Source organism: Alosa pseudoharengus, unplaced genomic scaffold (genome assembly GCF_046254945.1).
Source record: "Alosa pseudoharengus isolate Yale_2024_CS ecotype anadromous, Long Island Sound unplaced genomic scaffold, YU_APseudo_1.1 YU_APseudo_1.1_scf_5, whole genome shotgun sequence".
NCBI lineage: Eukaryota > Metazoa > Chordata > Actinopteri > Clupeiformes > Clupeidae > Alosa > Alosa pseudoharengus.
In genome coordinates this window covers 18269696-18284444 of record NW_027468837.1, presented here as the reverse complement: position 1 = coordinate 18284444, position 14749 = coordinate 18269696, and the positions used below count along the sequence as shown (strand labels likewise).

Below are 14749 nucleotides of genomic sequence, written 5' to 3'. Positions count from 1 at the left end.
CAACTGAGAGTTGGATTTATCTGACAGGTCATTTATTAGGTTTAAGAGCCAGTTTGATTTAATTTGCTATATGCATGCAGTACCTTAATACAACACATGGGGGCAGAGTGTTCCACAAAATAAACACAAGTTCTGAACAGATGCGGTTTTGAAGAAGGCGTAATAGTTGGCTGCAGTTTTACGTAGCACGCAGTAGGGGGTTCCATGTATGTGTAGATGACAGAATGTTATTGAGTGTTCTTTGTGGTGTGCTTCCTTAAGATCCATCTACTAAGTATCCCTGAATTCCAGTCTAAGAATGTGAGAATGGTTCCGTGTCTGCACTGTTTATACATAACGTCATGAGTGTTCTGGTAGATGACATTGGGGATACCCACTCGTAAAAAATCCAGAGGAACTGAGAAAGGGACAGTATTGTAAAAGTTTACAGAGGAACTGGGAAAGTGTCCAAGACAAAAAGGGGAACCTAGATCTGTCTTCAGTGCATTTGCCCACTAGTTTCTGCCCACTCCCATTCATCTGTTCCAGGCCATCACTCAGGCTAATAGTGTGTGAATAGTGTGTCTGCCTGGGTATTGTTGTGTCTGTTCTATATACCGCAGGCCAGATGAAAGTCTTTTTTTTGTCTTACTTGAAGAAAGAAAACACTCACTGATTGCCAACTTCTGCCAGACCTCAATAGCTTATGAAAAATAAACATGTGAACAGAGTGTGTGGTCATTTGGAACTAGGCCAAATTGAGCGGTTTGGATCATGGTGACCTGAAACAGATATAAACATTACGACCAACCAGCACTAAACCAAAGGAGCTCATTTTCTTGTATACACAAGTCTTTCCCACTCCCCTCCCCTCCCCTCCCTGTGGAAGCCTAGTCTACCTCGACAACAGCCTCTGATTGGCTGAGGTGCCATGACGACACTCGGTGCCAGCACCAACAGCTGCAGTGAGAGAGGCAGGAAGTGGTTGCTGTGGCTGAGGTCTTGAGAGAGGCTGGAGACGTTTCCTCCCTGTGCGCCGCTCTGCACTCAGCCCCAGCGCTTCAGTGGAAACCACGGCGGTCTTGATGGCCTTCGCCTCGATTGTTCCACTGTGCACCGCCGACCGTAAGCTATTTCCCGTCTGTGTCATGTCAGGAAGTGAGGAGAGGAGGTACAGCGAGCGAGGGCCTACGCCTTGCTGAGACTCACAGTGCCTCCTCCCCAGCACCTCGCACCATTTCTGCCCTAACGAAAACACACCCACTAACTGCAGTCTTTAGCAAGCTTATCTTTACAGCCCGAGTTGATAGCAGTGGGTGGTTCCAGTCATAACTTTGCTCTTAGAGTAAACATGAGCACTATTCTTCTACTGGTTCAATCTGATCAACTGTCTGATGGGCCCAGTGTTTTGCTGTTCACCCTCATCCTGTTAAGGCAGAGGGCAAGTCTGAACCTAGTGTAGACCTACTCAGAATGTACTGAGTAGGCTGGATTGACTGTGTGAGGTTTTACATAGTTTTTATACTGAAATTTATAGCAATTATTAAGCCGTTATTATCTACTAAGCAGGATTTGCTTTTCCATACACTCTACACCAGACAATCTCAGGGGTGATAATAAGCTTTTATTATTGTCTGCTTAAGAAAAGCAGCAGATCCCTCTTCACAATAGCAGTGATGAGCAGCCATTGTCCATTGCAGAGGCCAATGACAGACATTTAGCTCTTTTCCCCTTACTGGGCTTTTTTGTCTGAAATGTTCCCGGGTGTGTCTCCTTTCGGTACCTTAAGGCAGATCAGGTTGAATGGTATCTTTAACCTTTTCAGCTGATAAGGACACTTGAATGAGGGACTGGTGGTGTGTGTGTGTGTGTGGGGGGGTGTGTGTGTGGGGGGGGGGGGGGCACCCATGATCTCATCACCCTTGGGGAACCAAAGCCGGGCTGTCTCTTCCCCAAACAGCTCACTATGCTAAGTGTTATCGACCCACATCTTGTCTCTGTTCTGCTGGCTTATTATTGTTTGCCTGTGGGTGAGCCTGGGCCACAGTTTCTTGCCTTTTATCGCTCTCTTATCTGGTGCACAGCGCTCAAGGGTGTGGCAAAGACTTGAGCTCAAAGCTCTCACTCAGTCTGGCCACAGGGGAAAAAAAGGTATTTTCCCCTCAGAGGTCAATGTCTTGAATATACCCATATGATCCCAAGGGACTAGCCAACATAATTACTCTAAAGAGGAGTGAGAAAAACAACCCTTGAGCATGATAACCTCCTCCCAAGCAGCCAATGGTTTATCTCTTATTTAATAATCTCATTGAGAATTCCCAGATCATAGGCACATAATGTTTCAATAATCAGGAGAAACAAGGGCAGGGGGTAAAGAGTTTTAATAGAGTGATTTGGAGAGAATGGATATGAGCACTCTGGAAAAGGCACTATTCAGTGTATGCAGTCAACTTCAGTGTCAAAATAATGTACAGGTGGTGCATGCATGTGATTCTGTGACAGAATACACTATATCAGATATATCAGAGGAGGACTGTTAAATATGGGAACAATGTGCATTGTTTTTCTGTCTTGTAGGGGGGAAATAGGAAACCCTTGGTTGGTGTCCTCTCCAGCTTGGGTTTAGCACGGACACAAAGAAAGTTTCAAACGGTCTCCATGTCTCAGGGGCTTGATTTACAGAGCTCGGCCAGCTAGCTGCTCATATGGAGACCACACCAGAAGCCATGTCAGATGCTTAATGTCCTGTTTGGCTGCCATTATTTACCCTCTTCTTACTAAACCCACACAACTCACACTCTCAAGAGATATTGAGAAAATACTGCCGTGTTTATACGTGGTTGTGCATGTTTGTATTTCTGTGGGTTTTCAGTTTGTCTGTCTGCTTAGATGCTATCTAAAAGTGTGTGGTTCTTTAAGCAGTAGTTTCACCATTCCTTGTGAATCTATGGTACTTTGTTCATCAAATGATATAGTACATCGTGTAGACCAGGGTTCTGTGTTACATTGTATCTATTTCTACCTTCTACATTGGTTTCTTTGCTGTGGATGTGTGTGTTTTTGTGGGTCTGTGCGTCACGTTGTGTTTGAGTTTTGAGTTTTCTTTGTGTACATTGTCAGTGTGTGTAAAGGGTTAAGCGAGGCAGCAGGGCTTCATTCAGCAGGAAAGGGTTAACATGCCAGGGCCTGCAGAAGGAGCTCCAGCATGGGGCGAGTGTTTGGTTTGCTGCTGCCGTGGGAGGGTGGGGTGGGGGGTTGTTTTGGGAGCAGGGGAGACGAGTGGAGTGGAGGTGGGGGCCAAGGGGGGCAGGGCACAGGAGGTTGTGTTTTCAGAGAGGATATGGGCTGGGGCGAGGAGGGGAGAGGGGACTAGAGTGTGAAGTCCTTTTTTACGCTTTCTGTCTGACCACTAACCACACCACCCCCTACTCTCCACACACACACCCCTTCCCCTGCACTTCTCTCAGGGGCGGCATACAAGGATTTATCCCGACAGCTGCTCCAGGCTTGGGTTCCCGGCAGCCACAGAGAACAATATAGGCTTTGTGGAGGAGGGTCGGGAGAAGGGGGAGCGAAAGGGAGGGAGAGAGAGAGTATATAGTATATAGGGAGAGGGGGAGAGAGAGAGAGAGAGAGAGAGTATATAGTATATAGGGAGAGAGGGAGAAAGAGAGGGGTAGTAGAGGTACTGGTAAACAGCTGCTAAAATGATTGAATCACATCATAAAATGGGCCTACCTTGTCTTATCTCTTTTAATTACACCCTTGTCTATTGTCAGTTTTATGGCATGCTGCTTTTACACATATCTTGATTTGTCATTTGACTGGAATGCAACAGGGTTTAGTTAGTGAGTTATCATGTTGTAGAAAATTACCTCACATCAGTTGGTGATGTATTACTGATAGCAGAGCAGATGCACTTGGGTATTAACAAGAAAAGAAAGTTTCAAAGCAAAGCTTTGCTAAGTCCACATTTATCAACAGGTAGGTAAGGCTCTTACAGGGGGGACAGGAAAGTTTCAAATATGTTTTCTCAATAATTGAGTTTGAGTTGAGTTTCTCAATTTCTTTGATTTAACTAGCATTCCCTATAAATCTAACCACACCTACATCTCATCAACTTAAAAACTCAGCTCATGAACATCAATGCCAAATGTCACTCCAAACAGCAATGTTGAGTAGACATTGTCGCCACTTCCCACTCCCAAAACAAACCAATCACTTTAATCAATAAGTAGATTTGCCCTACAGCTACACTGGACTGAACATCTCTCATTGATAACTTTTTCTGGAGCAAGACTTTCTGTTAATAGTCCTAAAGAGAGCATGTGAAGATCAAGCTGTTAAGTCATGTGACTCTGGTCATTTGTTTCCCAGGCACAAAAAAACATGTGAAGAATTGGTCACCATCAACTACCATCTATACAAAATGGCCACCCCTTGTCATTCAGAAAGGCTTTCTCCTCCACCTCCACCCGGCCATCTCCCCTGCTCCACAGCCGCCGGTGGGGGGGACCTACAAGGAGGAGAGAGGTGTGGGCTTGGCAGCCGAGGGGCTCCTTTTGTGATGCAAGGCGGGTATAAATCACACAACACAGCCGAGAGGCAGCCATTTTCACCCGGGACTGGGAACGATGACGAGGCTTTCAGAGATGGCCAGAACGCATGAAAGGGTAGCCGGGGGGGGGTGTCGGACGGAGGTGTGTCTGTCGTTAGCGCCGCTGCAGAATATCCTGCCGTGGCCTCTTGATCAGTGGCTCCATGGCAGAGGGCCTGGGAGGTAAACATCACCAGTTTGCTGAAGGTGTCAAATGTATCTGACGACATGGAAAAGGAATCGGAGGCAGCGTGTTGGCTGAGTGACGATGGGAGATAGACAGAGAAGTGCTGTGTAAAGACCCAGTAAACAAGTATTACTTAGTCTAAAAGCTTCATCAAGTACCATGAGTGTATGTGGGTGGATTTTTGCAGTGAAAGCATTTTGCACTACACACAGACGTTTGGCTGTGTGGCTACACACTCTGAACATTCAGGTCTACAGCTTTGTGATAAGGAATGTTTCAAAATTCAGTGTTTCTCTCCAGACATTCTTTTTGTTACACTTAGTGTAACATGTTGGTAAGACTTCAGACTGCATGTTCACATCAAACAGAAGCAAAACATTTAGCAACAAGTAGTCTCAGTGCTTTAATGCAAAATATAAATCCTCCCATTTGTTCACCAAAAACCCCCTGAATGCAGATACCATTTATTTTTTTTTGCTGGTGATCAAATGTGAGCCATTGTTCTTTGCCAGACCAATTAAGAGGGAAAAAAGGCAAAGCAAAAACCCTAATCCTTCAGGACAGTGTTGTTTGGCATCAGCTGAAGGTGGGAGGTGGGGGGTTGGGGTTGGGGGGGGGGGGGGGGGTGCAGTGTACAGCCCCAGTGCCGTGGCTCTTTTCTGCCCTAATTGGGGGAGAATGCATTTGGCCGCAGACCAAGCTCTGGCCTGAGGATTAACCAAATGGTCACAAAGGGGGTCCACCCTCCAGACCAACTGGTGACCTCCATCCCTAAGACTGCCCTACGGCACACTAAATAAAGCCTGTGTGTGTGTGTGTGCGTGTGTGTGCTTGCACGTGTTTGTCTGTGTGTGTGTGTATGTGTTTGTGCACGTGTGTGAAACCGTATGTCATTTCGTTTGCATGTGTTTTTGTGTGTTTTGACTGTGTGTTTGGTGTTGAGTGTACTGTACTGAGAAGTTCTTCACCCCTCTCACTTCCTCGCCTCCCCATGTGTGAGAGAGGAGGAACAGCACTGGTGTGATTTTAATCATAAAGTTGGTGGTGTGAAGAAGGATTAGGCTGTAAACAGGGTGTGGGTGCGTGGACACAGTGGGGTAGAGGGGCTTAGCTGTTTTACATCCAAAAGAGTGTGTGAGTGCGTGTGCCTGCCTGTGTGTGTGTGTGTGTGTGTGTGTGTGTGCGAGCGTGAGCGTGTATGTTTGTGAGCGTGTGAGCGAGAGAATGCATATGTGTGTGTGTGTGTGTGTGTGTGTCTATAATATCTTTTGTTTTTAAGATTTAACTAGTCTGCTTATTAGTCTGTTTGTGTGTCTATGTTTACAAATGTGTATGTCTGTGTAGTTGTGACTTGTGAGTAAGTTTGTGTGTGTGTGTGTGTGTGTGTGTGTGTGTGTGTGTGTGTGTGTATTTGTGTATTTGTGCTGTGGGGCTGACATTAGCTGTGGTGTGCTGTGGTGTGGTGTGGTGTGGTGTGGTGTGGTGTGGTGTGGTGTGGGTTGTGGCTCTAAAGCCCAAACACAGACACACAAACAGCAGAGCCCAGGGCCAGGGCGGGCTTGTGTGTGAGAGAGAGGAGGAACACTGAGCCATTGACTCCCAGCTGAGAGCCTGACAGATTGATGTCCCAGGCATCCCAGAGAGGAGGGAGACCCTGGAGAAGGGGGTAGGATGGAGGGAGGTGGAGATGGGGTCTCTTGGAACACGTCTGCTTGGGGAGGGGTATTGTTTGGGCTAAATACATAAGAGTGATCTACATTTGCAATCCACAGGCTTTAGTGAGATTAAATCAGCATTGTTTCCATGTTCTTATGCACATTACTGATGCTAATTGAACACAGATTTGTATGATGCTTTGCACTGAATGACGTGTTATGCTGGAAGCAAAAGTTCAACAACACTTTGTTCAACAACACTTCCAACAAGACTTTGGCAACTATACAGTATATGAGGAAAACAGATCATGAAAAACCAACCATGTATGTTAGACCTGATATCACAATGTATTGGTTTTGTTGATAATACCTTTAGTGTTTTATATCACTAACTAAGCAACTTTTGCATGTCGTCACCAACTCCAACCCCTCTGCTTTGTTATTACATAAGCCTCTGAACATTTCAGAGACGGGTGAACTGGCACCGGCTTTTGTTCACACTTAGTGAAATGCACAAAGTATGTTCCCGGTTTCCCCCATCTTCCTTTTCTTAATTTAGGCTCTGTGTAATTGGATTAGGACTGCACACACCAAGCCAGGGGTTTTTGCTCTAGGGGCTTTGTGGGAAAGAAAAAAAGTTACCCAGTCTCAAAAAGAGATGGGGATCTTGCCTGGCTACAGCTGTCGACCAATCACCAGCCAGAAGAGTCTATAAACAAAGTTGGAAAGGGCCTCGGCAGCTGGGAGGTCAAAGGCCAATCAGTTGTTTTTGGTGGCTTCTCAGAGACTTCAGTCGTCGCAGAGTCAAAGGTGGGGAGAGGGAGAGAAGAGAGAGAGTAAGGAGGAGGAGGAGGAGAACAGAGGCCTCAGTGTCCATTTTCAAGGCCCTGCAACAGATTACCACATAGCTGGCTCTGCCACACCTCAGAAACAGAAAAAACAAAACAAAACTCCACCTGTGATCAAAGCTGCTGCACTCCCATTCACCCCAGGCCAACGCTACTCCTGAAGACAAACACAGCCCGACACATGACGCCTTTATAGGGCTACAGGCCAGGACCTGTAGCAGTGAATGAGTTTGACAGATTCGACATGGATGGGTGAGCTCGGTTTCTGCTTTGCTGTCAAATTAAGGCATGGAAAGTCATGGAAAGTCATGGAAAGTGATCCTCAAACGAGAGAGGACGTATCGCAGAGAGGATCTACAGTGTAGTTCTTGCTTTGGCTGAGTAGTGTGTTTGTGCAATGAAGGGGGAAAGAAATTACCGTCCAAAGAACAACAAACATGGTGACTTCAGTCCAAGAAGTCACCGCCACATCTGTCCTCTGTCTCAGTCCGATGGCCAGATACCATTATCACTCAGATAGCAGCTACTCTATTTTAGCCATGCCCTATCTCCTCCTTCACTGGAAAGAATGGTTATGGGCGTAGGCAGAAGCATCTGCCTGTGAACGCTGAGGCTTTTTTCAGCAGCTGAAAGTGCAAGAGAGCTTGCGAGGAGAGGAAGGAATGTGATGGCAGCTCAGCAAAGCCTGAAGGCCCAGCAGCGTGGCACACAGCCAAAACCCTCTCTCATGACCGTGAGGGGTACAAACGTCGGCAAAGCTCTCTCTCTCTCTCTCTGTGCCTGCCCCCAGATAGGCTTCATCATGGAGGTTTAAACAAACCTGGACATATTTACGACCAAAACGTGTGAGCCTTCAGTTAAGAATGCTGGTGTTTGGCCCGACAACTCCGTGCACCAGGACGAGGACACAGGAGAATGTCATGGCCCTACAATACCACTACCTCATTTGTGAGGTACAGGCACAGGGAGCACTTAAAGAAAAACAACCAGGCTCCATTATAATTATGGGAAAATAGAACAGCAACAAAAATACTAAGCAATTCCAAATACTTTATGTCCCTGCTTATCAGCAACTAACGTATGGAATTCTCACACTATTATAGAGTTTTGTTTGTTAATTTGTGCTTTCAAAGAGAACCCAAACTGAAAAGACCATGAGAACAGCTGACGGCCTTGCTTGGACTGCATTCCTGTTTTATCTCAGCCATCTGCAATGTGAGACCGTCTTAGTTGGCTCAACTAAGTTAAAACAATTCACATGTTGTGTGTGTGTGTGCGAGTGTGCGTGTGCACATGTGTGTGTGTGTGTGTGTGTGCGTGTGTGTGCACTTTCCAAATTGAACTAAATGGGATCAGACACCAAAGCAAGTGTAATGTAACCGACAAGGTTATCTATGAAGGGATAGTCTCAACAGAGATTGTGGAAGACAATAGAAATAGTGCATGTGTGTGTGTATTTGGAGAGGGATGCAATGTACAAGCTTACTCAACATTGTAAACCACCCTAAATCCATGTGTGTAAGTGTGTGTCTAAAAATGTCTTATGTTTTGAGACACTGCGAAACTGAACAATTTGTATTGTTTGTAATCGTGTCTGTGGCTGCAATAATGATAAGAAACGACTGCAGCAAATGTTGCCAATGGAGCACCTTTCTTCTTCATATCATCTGTTTCTGTCTGTAGCATGCTCTCTGCAACACACACACACACACACACACACACACAGACCAGCTTACGCTTTTGAATTACGTCAGTGGTTGTATCCAAATGCTGCCCTCATAAATCCTCACACCCACAAGAATTTATCATCCAGAGAGTGCGCACACACGCACACACACTCACACATATACAAACAAACAAATAAAAGTTCCCTTTTGACATCTGACACCCACACAATGTTTACACTCTTTCTATTCTACGCATCTTCACACGTTCTTTATGGCGTAATGTCACCTCCCAAGTCTGCCTGCATCCACACAGCTCTATAAACAGACATGTGTGGCTGCAGTTTGTGGGGATCTATAATTATCTTAACATAATTTGATAGTTATCCTGGAAGTACTTATGCACATTTTCTCTAATTCACGTTGCTGTTATGTGCAGGCAATGATGACTTGTAAATTGTAGTATGACAATGTGAAATACTGCTTCTTTTGCCATCATGTAGATAATTCAATATAGCATACTGGTCGTTTTGTTTTGTCAAAAGGCACACCCCTTTAAATATGAAAGTTAGTTGACAAGTTGAAACCTTTGGTCTTATTCATTCACTTGGCTCTCAGCCTTTTGGCTACAGTGAAAGACCTCCACATGGACATGCAGTTTCGACTAATGCAGAAGCCTCATTTCTCTCTGTGTGTGTGTGTGCAGCGCACAAGAGCAGATTTACCATGGAAACCTTCCACGGCTGGCAAATGTTTTATGTGAGCAGCAGCTCTGGCTGCAGAAAGGCCTGAATAAGACATTGAGCTCTCAATGGTGGCCTCTTTTTACCCGGTAACCCTCCATGCAGAGTAATCCACCAGAGGCTGTTGTCACTGCCTGAAAAGTTGGGCCCACCTCAGAGACAGAGAGAGAGTGAGGAGCAGAGATGTGTATATGTGGGGTGGGGGAGCAGGGAGGGGGGAGATTCACTGCTGAATGGAGCCTTTTGCTGGTAGTTTAGAGCAGAGACGACAGGGATACTTCAGGGAAGGGAGGGGGTGACAGATGGTGCTCTGGCTACTGCCACCGAGGCGCAGACACAGAGAAGGAAGGAGGGAGGGAGGGAGCGCGAGCGAGTGAGTGAGCAGGCAGGCGAGAAGAGCAGGAATGAGTAGAGCCTCCCTTTATTGTCTCTCTCTCTCCCCCCACAGCTCTCTCGGTCGCCCCTCAAAAACACCAGATGCCCCTCTGCTGAAAGAGGCGGCCGCGCTGTGCCAATTGTCCGCCGCTCGCGTGCAGTGCGGGGCCCTGCGCCCTCCCCTCCTGGGTCAACACAGGGGGAGAGAATAGAGGCCTGCCCCACGTCCATTCAGCCGTCCCTCGGCCCCTTCTTGGGCTGCTGGGCACACAACAGTTGGAGCGGGTAGGGAGGCAAGGCAGGGAGGTTGGGGGGTTGGTAGTAGTAGTGGGGTGATGGGCTCCGCAAGTGCCCCCTTAGAAAGGTTTTTACAGCGGCAATTCTCATGGAAATGGAGTCACACATATAGCATGCCTTCACAGCCACCACAGAAGTCGAAAGAGATCTTTTAGACATGGCCATGAAGAGATGGGGTGAATCATAAAATAGAGCCACAGTTCAGATACTACTCCCTTCCTCTGCCATTTGGTGTGTGAGACAGAAATCAAGTCTTCCTTAAAAGAAACCAATGATTTGCTAATTGTTTTTAACTATCTAACTATCAAACTATCTTGCCTACATGATAGTAAACAGCACAAAGTACTGCAGAATGTTCTACAGAATCCATTAAGATCTCTGAAGAACAGGCCTAGAACTAGCAGTGTGTGTTGATGGAAAAGGGGTGTGGGCAAATTTCTGGGGAACAGACAACATTTTACTAGTGTATTTAACAAATAAAACAAGTGAGCCTGATGCCTTTTTCATACCAATTCATGCACGTCGTGACACATTAGCCAGCGGCCCCTTTTTTCTCCCTGAACACACAAACAAAACCTGAAAGACATGGTCCTGCATGTGCCAACATCCACCATAAGCAAAAGTGCTTTATCGGGGGTGTTAATTTTCAAAGCCACCTATCCTTCAGGAGTTTCCTGATATAGGATGTTTACATTATGTAAGCTAGATTCAAGAATCTGTAGACATAATAGCTTGTATCTCTGGGTTTATTTGTTATGTCAAAGCAGTGATTTGTTTTTTAAGCATTATTGGGCATTACTTGACTGTATCCCTTTGTTATTGTGTGAAAACTGATAACTTTGTGCCCTTTCTGTTGAAAGACCTGATTGTCCTCCTCAAATGGGACTTGGGCCTGAAAACACAATGGGCACCAACAGTCTCCCAACTCTGACCACTTGCCTTTCCTTCTGGATGTCTTTGAAAAGGAATATCCAAGCTGGTCTCTGATAAATGTTTAATTTGTGTCCAACTCTTTTCACCTTGCCCAACACCCAAGCTGCACATAGAATTCTAGAAGTGACAATCTACGGCACTACGCCAAGTCACTGTAAACAAAAGCAAATAACCACCACAGCAACCTGACAAAACAGATATGCCTATACAAGAATGTACCACTCCTTGTAAAACACACAAAGCTAAGCTGGGTTTACTCAGAGGTGACATGCTTAGACTCGTAACTATTGAGGATTAATTATTGTTCCAATGGGTACAAGTCTAATCGTGAAAGGAGGTCTGATTAATGTCAACGAGAGAAAATTCTGATTCCTAATCAAGAAACTGGAATATAATCCAGGAAGTGGAATGTGTTGTATAACTGCAGTTACAGCTTTCGTACCCCGATTTTGGGAATGTGGCCAGTCAAATACTATTCACACTAAATCCAGACACTGTTATAAAGGACTAACAAGACAAACTTCCTGAAGCGCATTACTAACCAAACTTTTGAGTTTGCTCAAGTCAATTCAACACAGAGACCATGACATTAAAATTCATAAAAGGTTTATTGTAATAAAACTGCCCCAAAACTGTACAGATCTCTATATATGCACAAATTCAATTTTTAAAAGAATGTACATTTAAAAAAAGCATACTGTGCTTAAAATAGCTTACAAACTACATTTATCTCCATCTAGAAAAAAAGTAAACAGGAACAGAGCTGCTCAACAGCCCTGGTGGGAGAAAATGCTACAGAGAATGAGAACATCTCACACTGGCAGTGAAAACAGGCATGTCGCCAACCAACCACCTCACAGCATTAGTTCACTTTACAAAACAGCAACGTATTTGAAGGAGTGAATAATTCAGTCCTCCTTAAACATTCAGATTGTTTCCAAAGGAAACGTTGAGAAACATAACGCCTTCCACAGCCTTGGTGTCTTAGCTTCTGAAATCAAAGTAAATTGAAGTAAATTTCAAGATTTTGAGCAACTCAACGGGACATTAACAAACCCATTTTTTTGGAACACTAAAATATTGCACAACAGGATTGGAATGAGAGTTTGGCAAATTATGGTCATAGTTCTAGATATGGTCACATTACAGTTAAGGCAGGAGGTACGCAGACAAGCAGCAGTTGCTTATTTTTGGGTCCTCAAGCAGTTCACCCTTGGTCTCATTTGATTGACACAACAATAACAGAAAATACATTGCCAAACAAAAAATGCTGTGGTGCCTGAGAGAATACTTTCACTCCAATTAGCCTATGTATTCTGTGTTCCTGAATATGGGAAGGTGTGGGCTCATTGCACCAAGAGAAAGTTATTGCCAGCCCCAGTGTTCATGGTTTGTACCCGTTAAGGTCCCAGTTTAATTTGGCGTGCAAATATCACAGGATACATGCACACTAGACCCAGACAGTACCAGTAGTGCAAAACAGCGCATGACAATATTCCAAACTCTAACCCTAAATGCAATGAGCCAAGTGGGACTATTCCTCCAAGAATAGCAGTGCTTTTGAAATGTTCACTTACAATTAAATAAAGATTAAGTTAAATAACAAAAAAGGGTTAGAATATCTATAGATGCCCAGATTCCAGGAATTTACTCAATATACTGTGGGTGGTCGACAGCTCACATCAACTCGCATCGCCAGTATTCAGTGCCTCATGATGGTCTCTTGCTTTAGCTGGACACGGTCATCAGGTAGTTTTTTGGAGGGCTAGTACGACCACCCATTAGAAACCGATTCTTGCAATTCAAAGTCTGATCAAATGGGGAAGCACTGTGGTTAACTGACGAGGTACTGGGTGCTGGTGCCTCTGCTTCATACAACACACATATGGAACCATCCTCTCCAATGCGATAGGAGACTTCATAGGGGTCAACCCAGAGGGTTAATTCCCGCGGCAGAAGCGAGAAGAGTTCTTCACTAGGCACTCCGATCCTATGTGCGGCTTTAGCAATGATAGGGTCCATTTCGTGGTTAATACGGATGCAGCGGTAACCAGATCCCTTCTGTGGCCTGTCGGGGAACCAATGCTGGTGGTAGTGTTCTGTTTTGGAGACAAAGGATTGCACATTAGCAAGCTGAAGGAAATAAGTATCCTATACAACACCGCACCATGTTTGCCAACATTTCATACTTGTGAGGCCAGCACATAATATACACAGTAACAGCTTAGACACAAAACTAACGTTAATGGCAGGGGATAAAGCTAACCCCGTAGCCTAGTCCAAGCTACTAGCTAGCACGCTAACTGGGTAGGCTAACAGTAGCACTAGCCAAGTCGTTAGGATTCCTTGTGAAACCGCAGTGGTCTCCTCGACGTCAATAATGAACGTTAACTAACGTTACCCTAATGATATGAATAGTAACCATCGAGTAATTAATTAGCCAAAAAGTAATAAATATTAGCCAAAAAGTAATGTGACCGCCACACAACAGTTCACCGACGGAGGTGTAGAAAAACAAATGCTGGTGGTTGGTGTCCCGCGCTAGCTAGCAACGCTAAGTTAGTTGGCTTAGTTACATTAGCCAGATAACATGGCTAACATCAGAGATTGTCTAATAAGGGGCCAACATGCACAACCATCCTAGCGTTAGCGAGCTAATGTTAATCAGACAGCTAACGTTAGCCAGTCAGCCATCCTGGAAGAACAGGATTCTTCCTCAGATTTTAAACCCTTTATACATTGGTTCACCCTTTTCTTGAGGACAGTACGTGTAGCATTGATACTAAAAACACACAAGATATGTAGCTACCTGATAATGCTTGCTGGAGACAATCTCTGAAAACCTGAAGCTGATGCTCGCTGAGATAGCCCCTTGTTCTCAGCAGTCTGGAAACAAAGTTCGCCGCGGCCGTTACTTCGAGGACCATTTCAGCTTTGGTTCCGTAGCTGTGAGTCATTTTCTTCACAACAATATCTTGAAGGGCAACGTTATTTTGGCAATTTGCCTTTTCAGTTCGATGGTTCAAAAACTTTCAGGTGCCCAAGTGCTGCTAGACGACGGACAATGGATGGCTGTGATCAAACCTGGTAGAGCTTATCTTTTATGTTGCTGTCGTCCAAGTGAAAAGTCAGCAGCGTTAGCAAAGCAAAAACTTCGTTTTAGCTGAAAGTATAATTCTTAAGCATTCTTAAGTCTGAGCCCAGAGGATTTTCAGTGGCAGCTATCTCCCCAGCTCCAGCAGCGTTCTGGACCTTGTTGATATCTCTCCCCTCTTTATGGAGCACAGGCAGGATGTCATTTGAGCACTGTGTCGATTGATGTTAACAACATCCAATGACGAATCAGACCAGAACCCACCCACTATGCGGATTGGTTGGTATCATGGAAAACATTCGGAGTAGACGCTTCCGACCACCTCCAAATATAGAGATTGACGTCAAAGCATAACCAAATAACTTCGAGGTATTTAC

At 45.1% G+C, this 14749-nt stretch overlaps 1 protein-coding gene across 1 annotated transcript; it reads right to left on the bottom strand.

Annotated features, from left to right (window-relative positions):
• Positions 1-11867: 11867 nt before the first annotated feature.
• On the bottom strand, positions 11868-14541 carry btg2 (B-cell translocation gene 2). The gene is made up of 2 exons (XM_076267722.1): positions 14088-14541; positions 11868-13377 (listed from the first exon to the last, which is right to left on the bottom strand). The coding sequence occupies exons 1-2, from the start codon at positions 14233-14235 to the stop codon at positions 13007-13009; spliced, it is 519 nt and encodes a 172-aa protein (XP_076123837.1). The 5' UTR covers positions 14236-14541; the 3' UTR covers positions 11868-13006.
• Between the last annotated feature and the right edge of the window lie 208 nt (positions 14542-14749).

Bases quoted from the DNA above. Each gene is read 5' to 3' on its own strand.
- btg2 (XM_076267722.1), bottom strand. From the start codon at position 14,235: ATGACTCACAGCTACGGAACCAAAGCTGAAATGGTCCTCGAAGTAACG. The intron at 13,378-14,087 runs GTAGCTACATAT...TCTCCAAAACAG, and splicing joins TCTCCAGCAAGCATTATCAG to AACACTACCACCAGCATTGG.